This window comes from Drosophila hydei, unplaced genomic scaffold, assembly GCF_003285905.1.
Source record: "Drosophila hydei strain 15085-1641.00,03,60 unplaced genomic scaffold, DhydRS2 tig00008121-arrow-pilon, whole genome shotgun sequence".
Classification (NCBI taxonomy): Eukaryota; Metazoa; Arthropoda; class Insecta; order Diptera; family Drosophilidae; genus Drosophila; species Drosophila hydei.
Genome location: NW_022045832.1, coordinates 265,021 through 281,685, shown reverse-complemented (window position 1 = coordinate 281,685; position 16,665 = coordinate 265,021). Strand labels below are relative to the sequence as shown.

General features: G+C 38.4%; 2 protein-coding genes across 2 annotated transcripts in view; one reads left to right on the top strand and one right to left on the bottom strand.

The window, feature by feature from the left end:
• LOC111597893 (IDLSRF-like peptide) overlaps positions 1–16,665 on the bottom strand; it is a 42,803-nt gene that overhangs the window by 16,403 nt on the left and 9,735 nt on the right. The window lies entirely within an intron of this gene.
• On the top strand, positions 10,107–11,553 carry LOC111597892. The gene has a single exon (XM_023312827.2). The coding sequence runs from the start codon at positions 10,247–10,249 to the stop codon at positions 11,402–11,404; it is 1,158 nt and encodes a 385-aa protein (XP_023168595.2). The 5' UTR covers positions 10,107–10,246; the 3' UTR covers positions 11,405–11,553.

Here is a 16,665-nt window from a genome sequence, read left to right as displayed (position 1 = left end):
CGCAAAAAACATGCTCTGAATTTCACTGGCAGCTTAAATTAAAGAAATTTCAATAAAAAACGAAAATAAAATAAAAGTATATTCACTAAATCCAATTGTTCACTTTTGGTTCACGGCGAAAACAAACAACCGCAATGTCAGGCAAAACTCGGTTGAGTGAATTCCCAAAAATAGTTTGTGCCACTTGCCGCTTGCCACTTGCCACTTGCCACTTGCCACTCGACCACAAATTTGTAGCCACATTTCGCCTGCTGCTGGTTTTTTGGTTTTTCGCTGCTGCTGCTGCTGCTGCTGCTATTTGCCTGCTCAACACGCAACAGACAAAACAATGTCATTAAAGGAAAATAAGCGAAAGCGAGTAAACACCCGACAGTCTGGCTTCACTCTGTTCATCTGCCTTCGCCTCTCGCCCTCCGGAAACATTCGCAAAATGTCTGCCACTGGCTGCAATCATCCAAACTGCCAGCTCCATTCACAATTCCCATTGTCATTCGCTTGTTAGTCGCGGGCGTAAGGCTATATAACAACAACTACACACACGCTATGATAATATTTTGTTTCTCTATATATGCGTATGTGTGTGTGTGCTTACTATTTGTGCAGTCAAAGTTCCCATTAGTCGAAAATAAAAATAATTTGCTGAGCAAATAAAAACGAAAAGCGCCAAAACCGAAACCGAGCTGAATTTGTCTGTGCAACAAATTGCAGCAAACAAAAACATAACATGACAAGCGCTTACATGATTCCTATGACGCTTGAATCTGTGTTTTTGTCTATCAATTTGAAGGTTTAGATTCGTGAAAATATCCCATTCTATATTCATTACAATTTTATGGGATTTGGAAAAACTTTACGAACGCGATGAACTATCAAATAATAATAAAGTAGAAAGTGTGCGTGGCCGATACCATAACTATAAACTGTAATATTTATATATGATATATTCTTGATATATATCAGTTGGTCTGCTCAAATTTTCAACTATCTGTCTGCCTAGCTTTGATACATAGTTCAGCTCGAACCAACCGCCAGACTTGATTTTTACGCTTTATTTATTATTTTTTCATTTTCATTTGATATACAGATGCTTTTCGTTTTAAAGTATGTTCTAGTCGTACTAGAGAACAGCCATAAGATATGGCTTAACATGAATTCAGCTGCTTTATGTCTTCACTGAATAATGATAATAATAACTTTTCCTAGAAGTCTTTCTAGAGCGAGCAGATTTATATTCCTCCAACATCAACAGCTCTCATATGGATTTAAAACTTATAGAAAGCTAAGTAAAATTCAACTATTTATACTTTAAAACTTGTATTAAATAATAATAATAATAGTGTTAATAGATTGCTTTAAATTGACATGGCCTGTCATGGCGTGGCATGGCATGTTGTCAGTGCAATGTGCTGTGTGACAACAACTTTTCACCCACTTATGCATGCAACAGCGTGCCGCACATAATTAACTAAATGTGCCCCACAGACGAGTAGTGTGTAGGACACCTAATATATCCAGCTAGAGAGTAAGGGTAAGCGTGACGCTGGAGAGTATTCGTGTCCGTGTCCGTATCCATAGGATAAAAGCATAAGGAAGTCGTCAAATTGGTGGAATTTCCGTTTCCTGCTTTTACTTCAATATCATGTTGCTTGTCGTTTTGTTGGTTTGTCATTTGCAACAAAATATGTTGAAGGAAAAGAACGGTAACCTAATACCCTTGTGTTACCTTGTGCAACTTAATGACTGTCCTAAGCCAGCTCTTAAATTGCGGAATCGCTAAATGCTTCGAGTTGGAAGTGCTGTGCATTTGTGATAAATGAACTCGAGTTGATGTTGAGTTGATGGCTCATTCTATTGTTGTTCGATTTTATTGACTTGTTAACAGCTGCGATGTGGGTTAACGGCGCTTGTCAACTTAAAGTGTCATTAGACAGCCATAAAACATATGTCAGCCTTCACGCTGTTCAGTCTGCCTAACGGTGGGTCGCACCTTGACCGACTTGAATTACAGCTAAAGAAAATTGTTCCATTCAAAGGCCTGGCATTTGTATGCAAATGTCAAAGCTTTGCTGCGGTCGACCCGACAACTCATCAAGGTCCTTGTCCAAGTGACACATTTGTTGGCCAGCTTAATTGCCAGCGGCTGCATTCACTTGCGTCACTTGCCAAGTGACCTTGCACTTGACGTCGGACACGTTGCAGCCGCATGAAAGGAAGAGAGAAAACTCTTAAATAATTACCACTTGAGCTGCTGTCGTGTCAAATATGACAATTAAGCGCGACCAGCGGCATGGGCACGACGTGGCCGAAGACGTGCAAAAATGATAATAATAAATGCTTAGGGCACTCGCACAATGAAACTGACTGCCAAGTCACAACGCAGCTCAGTCACGCCTCTGCCCGCGCACACCCAGTCCCACTCTCAGACCGACATTTAAGCTGGTCGCCGTGTCGCTAATGTCCTTTCCTTTCAGCGCCATCATAATATCTTAATATCGTTTAAGTGGCGACAATTAAAATATAAGACACGACTGGAACTCTAAGCTGCTTGTGTTTTAATTTTCTATAATTTAATCGACAATAAAACTTGATTGCTTTCAATTATTAAACATATAGAATTATGCCTTAGCGTCTACATATTCTATGACATTTAGCTGTATAAATATTTAATGTAATGAAATTCAATGAAATGAAATTCCATTAAGCTCTAACATGCAGCCTGAAACTAAGCACATTATTCAATAAATATTATTATTCGCTTCTTTAGAGAAAAGCAAATGGAATAAATAACTGAAATATATAACATAAAATGTATTTCAATGGGCAATTGATGACAAATGTTCAGAGTCAAGTGCCCAAAGCAAACGTGTAAAATGTCAAATGAAAATAAAATAAGAAATCACCAATAGCCTGAGAATCTGTTAAATAATTTAATAAATAAATTTAAATACAAGTAACATAAATCTCTTTTTCAGTTTAAGGCTAAAATGATGTTTACTAGCAATTTAAAGACTTCTATCTATAAATTTCATGATTCGATGTTGCCTTGTTGATATAGGATGCCATTAATTATATTATAGGGTATTACTTAGTCGTCATTGCTAGCTTAACGGCCAATTTCTTTTAGATATGAGCGCCTAATTATATTGCATTCCTTGTTGCTTCTATCAACAGCAAAGAATTCCCATGCGTCCCAAATGACAAGACATTAACAGCAGACCAGAAATTAATGAGCTGTAATCATGAAAAATGTTTGGTTTTCCAACTAAGCAAACATAGCAAACACCTACACACAGCCACAAACATCCACACACACACACACACAACAATTGAGTCGCAGTCATTAAAGTTCGGCTTTTAATTGAAGGCACGTCGAGTCCTGTTGTTTCTGTCGTGTTTTCTGTAATTGATAAACGAGAGCAGCATTCGTTTCGATTAGCGCAGCTGTCACTATCGCATTGCAGTAGTCAGATTTAGTTTTGACTAAATTGATTAAAGAGCGCGCTATGTGGCACGTTGGCAGTGAGTGAAATTGACATAAAAAATTAAGTATACGTCGGGTTTTCAATGAGATCCAGCAGCATTCCCCAAAGCGCCCAGCCGAAGTTTACCGTTACGCAGCAGCTTATGCATTAGGGCAAAAAGCTGCAAAAGTTGTTCAACTTTTTTACAGGCAACTGCGCGTAATCACACGCTCCAATAACCAAATTACAAACGTCCTGTGAGATTGCCAGTCCGCTATTTGCCAGGAGCTTATTTCGTCTCTCTTAACACAACACTGAAATGCTTTGACTCTTTGACATTTAATAGCAGATAATGAAGTTGATAGCGAAGCGTGCTTGCGGTTGGCATCGTGTAAGCACCAATGACTGTTTAGTTTAGGAAAAGTTTCATTTGTGCTGCTTAATGAAGCAAACTTCTATAAAAATTAAAGTGCAATTTAAAAAGTTTTCAATGCGTTTAAATATCCAGATTTTTAATCAATTTTTATATTGTTTGCATTAAATATTTGCTCATGCAAAACGTCTGCTGCTGAGTAGCTGGCAAACAAGAGTTAGGCATCATGCCGTCAATTTGTGTATGCTCACATCAATCTGCCAACAATCCCTGGGTGTTGTTTTAAAAATCTTCTTCTTTCTGTTTTTTTTTTTTTTGCGCAGCCGAATCATAAGCCCAACAGCCACGCCCCATTCCCAGCTACAGGGACACAGACACATAACGATAAAACTCGGCACTTTCGCATTGGCAGCTTAACGCTTCGCAATTTTCCCAGTCTCGTGATAAAGCTAATACCCGGGCTGTTGCCACATGGCACTAGGCGCGCACCAGCAGCTGGCGGCAAAAAGGCCGGTTGTGAATATGTAAATTAAAGCCAAGCATAAACAACCAGCAACCGGTCGCTGCGAACAGGTGGAACAGCCGAACCGGGCACTAGAACAAACAGCAGTTGATAAATTATTTATTTTAAATCGTGTGTGTGTACGCGTGCGAATGCAGTGGGTGCAGATAACGACTCCAATTTGCCCCAACCAACAACAACAGCGAGACTGGATTAGAGCTCAGCAATGTTGTTTGCATGTGGCAGCCGAAAGCTAAGCACCAGCTGAGTACGAATACCAAACACCAACACATGTAATCGACGTTGGCAAAAAAGGATGGAATGCCAGTGGTGTTTGCTGGTGGTTCCAATATTAGCTAACCTAGGGGCAGCGCGATTTATTGAATATGATCATTTTTAATATATAATTCATATATTGCTTAAGTAAACTGGCAACCGTGAAGCCTTTCAATGCGAGTTTGACAAGTCTGCTGCCTTGGCTTTTATATTTCCAACCTAACATTATTTGTTGAGTTTAGAAATTTGTTAACTATTTTCAGTTAAAGCAAACTCTCTTTACTTTAAACAACTTTTCCATTTCTTTCAAGTTTGTTATGTAATCTAAAATATGATCAAATACAGTTCAAGTTATGCTTGATTTATAAGGTATTGTTTAGTTGAAGTTGAAATTAATTTTTTATAGCAAAGCAAAAACTTAAAATTGTTTTTTACTTAAAATAGAAAATGTTTACTTTATAATAATTTTAAAATCTATGGGTGACAAAATGTTTGTACGCTTTTATATATTATATTAAACCATTACCAAAATGAATAATTTAATATTTTAATAAATATATTATCTGAACTATGTTAACCTTAAGAAACTTAATTATTCACCTTCGCATATAAGTGCCTATAATATACTGTTAAATATTTATGAAGTAAGCAGAGGCATTTTCTATATGATATCTGTTTGCATGCAAAAAGACAAAAAAAAAATGTAAATAACTTAAATATTGTTATTATAAATATTATATTTTTTTCATGATTTTGAGAGGAGTGAATTTGCTCATATATATACGCAATATTGCTGCTGTCAGACATCTCTTTGCTCCGTTATATTCAATCATTTACGCACAGCTGCTCGAATGTCCACTTTTTGGGCTTTTCTCTCGTAATATATTGCTACTTGGGACAGGTTCAATTATTTATGACGGATTCATTTAGCCATAAGCAAATCGATCAATCAATTGCCAAACGCTACACAACAGCGTTGCAGGCTACGCTGACACGCCTACATTATCGACAAATGAAACGCCCGCAACGGAAACGTAAACGCAGAACATGACCGAGGGCCATGTAGTGGTTGGCGTGCCACGTGCCATGCAGAAACTCCCTGCAGATTTTCGATTAGTTTATTTATCATATCAATCGGAGCATTAGCTATTCTGCACATCATTCTTATTGTGGCGATTAGTTATCATTTAGCAGACAATTATCAAATCGCTTCATGCATATGGCCTAGGCTCATCTGTCAATCAGTTCGTTCTTCATTACTTTGAGATGATTGAATTAGATTAGGCTCTGGTTGAGTTTGTGTTTTTGCATGCATTTAATTGGCCTGGCTGATGGGTTTGTAATGGATCTTATGATTGCCATCAGGGCGCAACTAAAATAAGCTGCCAATGCCTTGATAGGTCAAAGGTTGTCACGACTCGATTCAGTCGCTGTGCCCGCAGGTCCTTGATAGCCAACGTATCGCCATTTGTCATTGAGGATTATCAAGGTTAGCCAACAAAGTTGTATTGATTTGACATTAAAGCCCGCTGGTTCCTGCGGGGCTTAAACAGGCTATTGACGCTTGGGGCAGACTAGAACTAATTAAAAATCAATAAAAGTCAGATTGTGCGCGTCAGTTTTAAAAGGCATTTCACAGTAAATGTTAGCTGAGGGTTAACTTTAGCCAGTAAAATACAACTTATGCAGGGCTTTTGGCTTTACGTTTAATAATTTGAGACCTTGTACATATATGCATGTGCATACTCCACGGATTATGAGCACACAAGAGCCCTGCGACTCTGTTGCTTCCTAGCGGGAATGCTTATGCAAATATGCAGCCAGTGTGTGGGTGGAAAATCCGGCACGAGTGCAACAAAATCTAATAAAAATAAAAAAGGATAACGTTTTAACCTCAGCTGCATGAGCACATGGAGCCAAGTGCGTTACAAACCCGGCTAAATTCCATTTCATCCCCTGGCATAAAACCGCTTAAGCTGTCGGCGACGTGTTGCCATAGCAAAAGTCATAAAAGAATTGCCGCCTGCACGTAGAAACTTAAATCATTGCCTCACTAATCATGAAATACCCATACACCAATGGGAGCAGAGTGGAAGGCGTGGAGGAGCGAATATATATATCCACTATATGTAGCAATTCTTAAAGCACGGCCAGCGCAATGCGGCGAGGCACATAAAACTTGCGCAATTGCGCATAAATCTTCCACAGGCAAAATGGCCAACTGTAGTTGTCTGTTGTTAGAGCTGAAGTTTTGCATTCGTAGCGGGTGTATTGGCTTTTGGGCTACAATAAAAGTCAATCGTGCGGGATGAACGTGGGCGCCACTCAGCAGCGGCTGTGTGGACGGCAGGTGTGTGAATTATACTGTTCTGAACAGGTGCTGCCGAGGTGTTATTTGATATTGAGATGCCAAGGCCAATTTCGAGCAGGCAAATCATAAATTCAGAAACACATTTCATCACATTTGCTACGATGAAAGAAACCTTTTCAAAAGATTTGTTAAGAAGGCAAAGAGTGATCGACTCGCAGATACTATCTTTGGCAGGAGCTTATAATTTTATATCATGTGAGATATCTTTCAAATTAAAATAGATTTTTTTTTATATACAAGCAGATTTATCTATGCTGTATTAGCTTATCTTATTCCAGAATTCATTTACAAGTATTGTGTAGGATATATACGATGAATTTCTTAAAAAATATGAAGGTTTGGAGAACCTAACGATTGTTTAATCCTTTGACATCTATCGCACGTGCTTGGCATTCAAAAAAGGTGTAAAAGAAATCTGTATGGGGCTTCTGAGATGGACATAACAGAGCGCTGGCAAGTACCTGAATCATGGTTGTTTTTTCAGATTATCTTGTGTATATATGAAATGATAAGATACTCTGAAAAGTACACCACGTCCAGAGAGTTTTTGTTTCCTTTTTTTCAGCTTTTGTTCACTGAATTCAAGGAAGTGTTTCATTACAAAGTCAAAGTTTTTGTATCCCTAGCTACTCTTTTTTACCTCTAGCAAATAGTCTCTCGTAAAAGGCTTCTATTAACAAGCCCAGTTATTTTTAACACCTAGTCAAACACGCTAGTCTTTTTATAGGGTATTGGCGTGCAGTTGCGTGTCGCTGGTTGAAATCAAACAACTTTACAACATGCAAACAGCCAACGGCAGCACATAAATCTGCAAATGTGATAAATGGCTGTAAAGCGTAGCTTAATGTTTATTTTAAATAATGATGATGAGCAGCATGTGCCACGGCTCGTCGGTGCGTATCGTATGCAAATTTGCCCGGCACATTACGTAAAATTGTCAAATGCCAGTTGAGAGTGGCTTGTTGAAGGTCTCCTCCATGGGGTTCCCAGCTCGCTAGCTGCTGCTGCTGCTGCGGCTGCTTTTCCGCTCTCAATTATTCATAAATTGCGCATACATTTGCGCTCATTACGCATACGCCCCGTGTGCGTAAATTGCTTTCAGTCTACCTCTGTATCTATATTGAAATGACTGTCAGTGCGCATACATCAGCCAGCACATTAATTTGATTCACACAGCGACAGGTGCGGAAATTGTTCTTATACTTTTCATATGCCCTGACATTTGACTTGGTCGCATTAGCATTATTTTGCATATTTTAATGCCACTGCCCGCCCATCAGCTCAGCTTATAAGCTAGCCAAGCTGCTGCGTCTTTTTGTACTCGAAAACTTTGGGCAAACTTCTGATAATTTCTGTCAAATGTTGTTTACGATACCTACGCAGCCGAATAATTTACCCACGAAATCGAAAAAGTTTTTGCCGGTTTCTAAGCATTTGTTCTTGCCCCACATCCCGTTATTATTGTTATTGTTGCTGTTGGCCTATGTGTGGGTGCGACGTTCTATAAGTCAGCGCAGATTTGCATACAATAAGTGAGTGCGCACAGTTTTATGGCCGAGATGAATATAAATGAATAAATTTTGACACAGGCTGCTATTTGTATTTGACACTAATGCGCTTTATTTATATCCACATTGGATTTAGAACGTCAACAAAGTTTATGGTAATTTATTTAATTGACGAGCTTAACAACAGATGGCATATAATAACCTGGCCTCTCTCTAATTCAGTTTTATTCGGCTTCACTTTTTGGATAACTCAAAGAAAGTCTTGACTATTATTAGCTTAACAATCGAATGAAAAGCATATCTCTGAACGAAATCAGACTTTGAGCAACTCTTCCATATAAGACACATTCAGATAAGATCTCCTGAGATACATTTTTAAAATAAAGCAAAAGCCAATGTCGTCGTATTAGCTGTCTGAAGAGACAAACACATTTATTTGCTTATTTCAAGTAACCATGAAATTTGACGTAATAAATTTTTTATTTTCATGTGGTATTTTGCCCTCTAATGCGTCATGGGCTCAGGGTCATCCTCGGCTACGGCTTATGGCAGGCTAAATACACACAAAACACACGACATGAGTAATGACAACTTTATCGCTCATCTGTTTGGTTTGTGTGTCCCTTCGGATTGCTCAGTGGGGGGTCGGTGGCACTTGTCAGCGTTTCTGTTTTAGAAGCATATTTGATTATATTGTTTTTTGTGCTCTGTTCGGCAAAGTTTCGAAGATATTTGTGCTGTTTGTCTCGTGCTAACGGATACGGATATTCTATTGCTTGTTGATACTCCCTTGTCGCATGAATTCGAGATTGCCTCAAAAGCTGCGTGAAGTAACCAGAATATGACTTGCCCTGGGAACAACAACTCATGGATTATGAATGTTATGCCCATATTTTTCATAATATTTCATCTATTATGCAAGAGGCCACTCGCCAGACACCAGACGGCTGACATACACATTTGCTCAGCCCCAACCAAAGCAGCTTGACTCAATGCCGTCATTAGCATTAACAAATGCCCGCAACGTGAGGGTCATCAATCTGAGGAAGAATGGTCCAAATGTGCACTCTAAATCGCACACAAACGAGTTGCCTTGGCGTTTATTATTCTTTTTCAAATTTTATTATTGTAGACACAATTTTGATGCAATATAATAAAATATTCTAGAATCCTTTATGTATTAAAAAAAAGAAGTCCGTTAAAATCATATTGTTGATTAAGGAAGAACTTTTTTTGTATAGTTGAAATTCATTTTTAATTAACTATGAATATATATGTATATAAATATATATTTATATATATATATATTTGGATATGTGTCCATGTTTCAATATCAATGCTTATGGATAGCAGATAGAGGAATATCAAAATCATTCACTTAAAGATATGGAAGAACGTTCGATTTGAGGTGAATCGAAATTCCCATTCGATAAATAGATGTATCTTAAAAGGAACAAAAACTTAATTATGTTTTATTCAACCAGATGCACTATGTACTTAAATATAAGAAATTTATTTCATTCTTAAATGTTAATTTGGAAAATAAAACAAAAGAATTCTTGGCAATTGCCGTCAAAGTAAATTAAGTCTTAAATGTCAACAGGAAAAGAAAACATTTTTATATAGAATATGTAGTGAAATGTGTTACTCCTGTTAGGCCGGTCTGGAAATAAAAAAAACATTAAAATCCAATAAAAATACCGAAAATAGTTTTTTTTTCTATATATTTAAACAACAAATTTTAAGTCCATTTCGATGCAGGCTCATCATGCCATGCCTGATTTCCGATGCCGGAATAATTGCCAGCACAAGGAATGCCAGCGCCATGCGCCGCTGGGTATTATTGATCAGCACACACAATGCAAGTGCTTGGGCGAGGTCAATGCCTCGTCGATATTTCTGGAGAATGTGCTCGACTTGGCCAACTCCCTGGCGCAAATAATGATCCTCTGCGGCTTACACGAATGCAAGGCCAAGTCAACAGTTGACATTATTTCATATGCCTTTCTGCACTACGATCAGGTTTGCTACTGCATTGATACGATACCCAAGAAACGGCTACGCAAAGAAGACATCTTCCACGAGCTTGGCAAAAAGTCACTGATGAACAAGGTGGAGGCACACCTTGCATATAACATCATTAAGCGCGGATTCAAGGCCTATTATTACGAACCGAAACAGGAGCTGACCTATGATGATCAGGGGAGACCCAGCTATAATGACGAGTGCATATGGGTGCATGCGGCACGCAAGACAGCCGAGAGCTTTGCGCGCTTTGACGGCCTCTCCTGCAATGAGCAGATGGCTTATGAGGCCAAGATCAAGATAGTGTATAAGAAGTTCTACGACCGCATGCAGACCCGCAAGCGCCAACCAGAGGGCGATGACTGCAATTGTTGCTTCTGTGCAAAGAAACGTGGACATCTTGTCTATGCTAAAGAGCCGGTGCCTTGCAGTACCAAGCGCAAGCCGAAGCACGTATGCCCCTACTGCTGCAAGAAGAAGCAGAAGCAACAGTATACTCATCCAGCTCGTCAGCCAGCCAAGTGTCCCAAGTGCCACAAGTCACGCAAGTTCTGCTGCTGTGCCAAGATGGACTTCAATCTGCAATGGGTCAAGAGTATCTGGGATCGTCCTGATTTCAATCAATATTATAAAAATGAAATCGCCGAGATCGAACAGCGTTTGGTCAAGGGCTCCTGCTGGCTGCCACCAGAGCCAACAGGCGCAGACGGTGGCGTTGGCGAGGCTTTAGCGGAGGAGGAGGATGAATTCTCACCTCAAACACAACTGGCTCTAGGCGGCAAGAACGTTGGCGGCCCAATCAAAGAAGACGAAGAAGAGCAGGAAGAGGGTGCAGCTGCTGTAGACCCCGAACAGGCACCGGAACCATCCAAGGACGAGGAGGAATAAGCCGTCAACGAAATTCGAACAAAATTTGACCAAAAGGATTTAATTTGAAAATTATCCAGTCTTGTTAAAAATTTAATGTAATTATTGATTTAAACTAACCTTTAGCTAATAATATGAAGTTAAGCAATGGCTGAATCTCTAAGCTGGCACACAAATTTTAGTTAGTTAGGTTATTCAAGAGACTTAGGGATTTATTTCATTCGCCAATGTTTTTTATGTAATCTAGCTTTAAAATGTAATCCATACATATTTCTGGTATTCTTGAGGCCTCAACAGCTTTTTGCCCTCCACAGACAACATATGAAGCCCTTATGGCGTACGAGTTGGACGTGTTGCTCTGCTCAGCTATGCACGCGTCTAAGCACACTTCATCAAAGCTGCAAGCCGCTCAACAGCTGTTGCTGCTGTTACTGCTGATGCAGCTCGAGTGTTGCCTTTCAACAGTAACTCGTGGCCACATACAAGGTTGCCCTCGCCGCAGTTGCAAACTGCAGTCATTTACCTCGAGTACGAAATCCAACCACTCAACAGTTCTTTGATCCTGGCTTATTCAGATTCTAAATGGAACATGCTGAGCTCTGCTCCAAAAGTGTGTCCATAAACTACTTTGCTGTGAACTAATTGCACGAAGTTCGTTCATTCATCTTGCTGGCAATTTTAACTTTAAAATATACTTGTTATTTTGTAACTGCTTGTGTAAGTGCTCAACTATGTCATAAGTAGCCCCTTAACAATAATAACAGGTACTTGGCATATAATTAGGCAACTTTTTATATAGAGCTGTTCGCCGAAATAACAAGAAAACTTCAAATGTTTCGATACTTTAAGAAAACTTCAGCAAAACAAGGGTTGGATTATTATTAACTGAAGCAAGCAACAGTTTACTGTTTTGCTTGATAATTCTTACTGAGAATTTAAAGTAATAGCGAGAGGTTGTAAAAGATGTTCGAGAATATATGGCGTATACAGAAACTAAGTTCATTTCCCAACACAAAAGCTTGCTTATTGCTTTAATTCATACGATACCCAACAAATCAATTCAAGCCATGACAATTTTATTTGTCAGTTTAGTTGCAGATATATATGGTTTCCGACACGGGAAGCCACAAATTTTGCTACCATTTGCCATCCAATTACACCCAAAGCAGTGATTCGAATTCAAGTCCAAGCCTAACCAGCAAGTGTCCTTGCACCTGGCAACTGATTGGCTGGCAATTTGAATGTGCTTTGCGGTTGACTCGTCAATGTCCCTAAATATGCATGCCTGCTGCAAATAATTGCCAGAAAGCAAGCTAATTTATTTTTGGTATTTTTGATAAGCCGCAGAAACCACAGAGCTCGAAACTTTACAATTTGTTGAAATGTTAATGTATTTATTGGCCATTTACAATGCAAATGGATAATTAAATATGCAAATATGTTGCACTGTTGAATATCAGGCCATTAAATTATTTATTTCGTACATTAGATAAAAACAGAAATAAAATTACATAAATTTGCGTATTGATTGTCGAAAGAAAACTTGAATGTCTTTATCCACACTTAATTGATATTGTTTGAATTGTAAAGTGTGGGCTTGAGTTTAATTGAGGTTCTGAGTGAAAATATAAGCTAACTTTAAAGCTTTTTATGGTGATAAGCCTACAGCTTATATTTGATTAAGCTGTAAAGTTTCAAAGAGTTAGCTGCAGGCTTCAAAAAGTTCATTAAACTAAAAGTTGTCAAAACAATTTTTATGGCATATACAGAAACTGAGCATGTGCCCATGTGAGCTGGCTTACAAATTCAGACAAGACAAATCAATTTACATACAAAAAATATAAAAAAAATATAGAAATACATGTCTAAGGAGATTTGCCTCACAACTACAGCACCTGAGAATATAGAATATAAAATATTATGGCATTTCAACACTAGCCATATATATATACATATATATCTTTATGCACATCTATATTGAATTGCTTTTAATGCTCGCAACCAAATTGGATATTCAAAGCCAGACGCAGTCAGTTGCAGCCACAAAGCCACAAAAACAACAGCAACAACCACTACAGCGAACAACTTAAGATGTTGGCCAAGGATGGCCCAGCTTCTGGAAGCCGCACAAAAGTCACAAGTGGATTTTTAGTGTAAATGCAAATGCGCTCAGCGAATGCGCATCTGCAACTGTAACTGGGGTCACAAGCAAAGCTTGCTTTATCCGTTATGGCGTTGGCACTGCCTTGGCTGGGTTTACGAATCATTTCCATATGCTACACTCTCCTTTGAAATTGGACTTTATATATGGACGCTGCCGGTCTAAAAATATTTTCCTGTCAACTGCCTAAAAGCATGCAGCACTCAGAGATACAAAAATAGCAGCAGTTGAGTGTTGTAATGTGGATAACGATGCACAGCTTTGCTCGGCTGAGACATTTACATAACTATTGTATAACTATTATAAAATGTCAAAAGTCAAGAGTCGAGGTCATAGGCGAGAACTTGAATATTATTTGAATAATTTGTTCTGCTCGACAAATTCATTAAACAATCATAAATTATACATAAAATTGCAATTGCAAAGAAAACCACTTAAATTTCCATTATATTACAGATGTTACACTTTAAAACCAGCCACGGTCACAAATCAATAAGCCACGCCCCCCACGTGACAGTTGTTTGTCTGCCAGGATTGCCTTTTCGCATTCAAGTCGCTTTGGCTTAATGAAAAAGTGATGTTCTACATGGTGTACGCTCAACGTGGCGTATGGGCAATGCATGAAGGTCCTCAAAGGCCGACCTTCCCAGCCAAACTGACTTCCTGACTGTTGCCATAGTTGTTTTTACGTATTCAATAGGTTAGTTTTTTTCCCCTTTTTGTGTGCTCCGCAAAACATTTATAGCTCTAGTGCGCACTGTAAGTACCCACAAATAATGAATGGGTAGCAGGACAGCAAGCAGAAAAAATATGTGTATATTTATATATATATACATATATATATGTTTGTATGCGAAGGCAACGCGAAGCGGAAAAACACTTTTACTCGAGTCGCTGTCGACAGCCCGTAAAATTGACAAGCCGTAAAAAATATACGTATAGCGCACCCATGCTATTTGCCGAATGGTTGAATGCATGTAGAGCAGCAACTTTGCTCTTTGATGACCCATAGACCAACGTCAAATAATATTGCGCCATAAAAGCGGGGCATTGTGCAAAGTAAGCTGAATATATATTTCAGGCATTTACTTAGTTATAGCCAGCTGCCCCTGCGTCTCGCGCTCATTACTGTTATACAAGCCATAAAAGTATGCATAATGTGAATACTTAAATAGGTAGAAAGGACCACAGACTTCATTGCGTCGCGACATTTAAAAATACACCGTGAGTAATGCTGAAAATACGCATCGATTTCAGCAGCGCGAAAAGAATTCGATCGATCGATCGATTAAATTGAATTTAGGGGCTTCGGAGACTTATAAACGTTTTCCGTATCGAATTGGAATTGATATGTATATAAAGCAAGGATATATATAGTAGAATATCTTTTATTACTAAGTGCATTAACAAACAGGAATTATAAAGTTATTGAAACTTACTTTGAAACAAGTTTAAATCAATTAAAATCAATTAAATTACATAAACTAATTTATATGCAGATTGTATCTATACCCTTTATGCAAGACGCGCAAGAGAGCATTGCTAACCTTTTTATCTGTCGTCACTTTCCAAACTTGATTTCAGTTCAGTTCAGATTATGTTCGTTTCAAATAATCGATTGGTCAGAGTACTTGCTAGTCGGGAACACTCGCACTCATATTTTTTTAGACAACAAGGAATTCATAAATATGCATGCAGATAAACACATTGTCAAGGTCGTCTCAGTCAGCAGTGGCATTTCTTCAAAGTCTTTTGCATTTTCTGTTTTACTATTTCTCCTGCCAGATAATCTTGGCAGGTGCGAATACAGTTTGTCTCTCTCACATATACAGCATTGTTAAGCGACTTTATTCAGCTCGAGAGCATAAGATAAGCGCAGTGCCAGTCTTATACCAGTAAGTTACACAAAAGATGCAGAAAAGTGGATTTATATAAATGTATACCTGTAACAGACATATAAGAACGTCGTAGTCACATGCAGAGTGATGACAAAGACTGTGTTTGACTAGCATATTCTGGCCAGATATTGACATAGTGACTTACTAAGAGTGAGACCTAAGGCAATATGTGGTAACACATCAGCTCCACTCAGGGATTCAGATACAGTTACATGTGCTGAATATAAGATTCCAACTAATAATTGCTGTATACTCACTTAAAGGAAATATATCTTTAAGCTTTCAGTTGACTGAATTACGCTTCCTGGAATCAATTTGCTGTGATAAGACGATTTAAGAAATTAATCGAGAGGAAAAGTTATGAAAGCCTTAAGTTTGTAAGCATAATGGGGTCTCGCTAAGTCAATCAGTCAAGTGGCTCTAATGGTTCGGTAATCTGACAAGCAAATTCTTTTTATTTTTTTCATTTCACTCACTTTAAACGGAGTTTGTGAATCGTTCTCAATTAATTATAATGCTTGTGCCATTATGTGGCACTGTTGACAGTCATATGTGCTTAATTGGTCTGGGCTAACATATCCATGACCTTGTTTTAGGCTGTTTTCTGCTCGGCTGCGTTCACGCGGCGTATGCGTAATGAAACTGCCCGACAGTGGCGAGCTGAGCCCGTTTGCGAATGCATATCTAATAAATTTATAGATTTGCATACGAATGGCCCAGTTTACACAAAATTGCCAAGCAAATCGCAAATCACAGCTCGGCTCGTATAATTAAACTGTCGACATAATTAAATTTATCGCACTTTTGATATATTTGCTACGCTGTTGCCATTTTATGGCATTGGCAAATTGCTTACAAATGGCTGTTGCAGTCATATTTCTTTAATGTTTACTAGGTATTCCATATCGTTTAGAGCACAATTTATATCGTTTACTTATTTATGGCACACTGTGTGTACACACACACACCTAGCACAGCTGGTGAAAGTTTGTTTCTTGGCAATAAAAAAATATTTATTCCGCAAACTTGAGCATTTTGATCCGACAAAGGATGCAAGAATGAAATATTATTACATTGATTACAATATTCGTATTTCGTGTGCTGGTTTATTTATTGCAAACTAAACTTAAGCTGAATTTCTTTGAACTTTTACTGGATTTTATATCGCTTACATTGTGAATTAAAGTTTGCTTAAGTGTATTTGTGTCTCTGACTGACTGGAG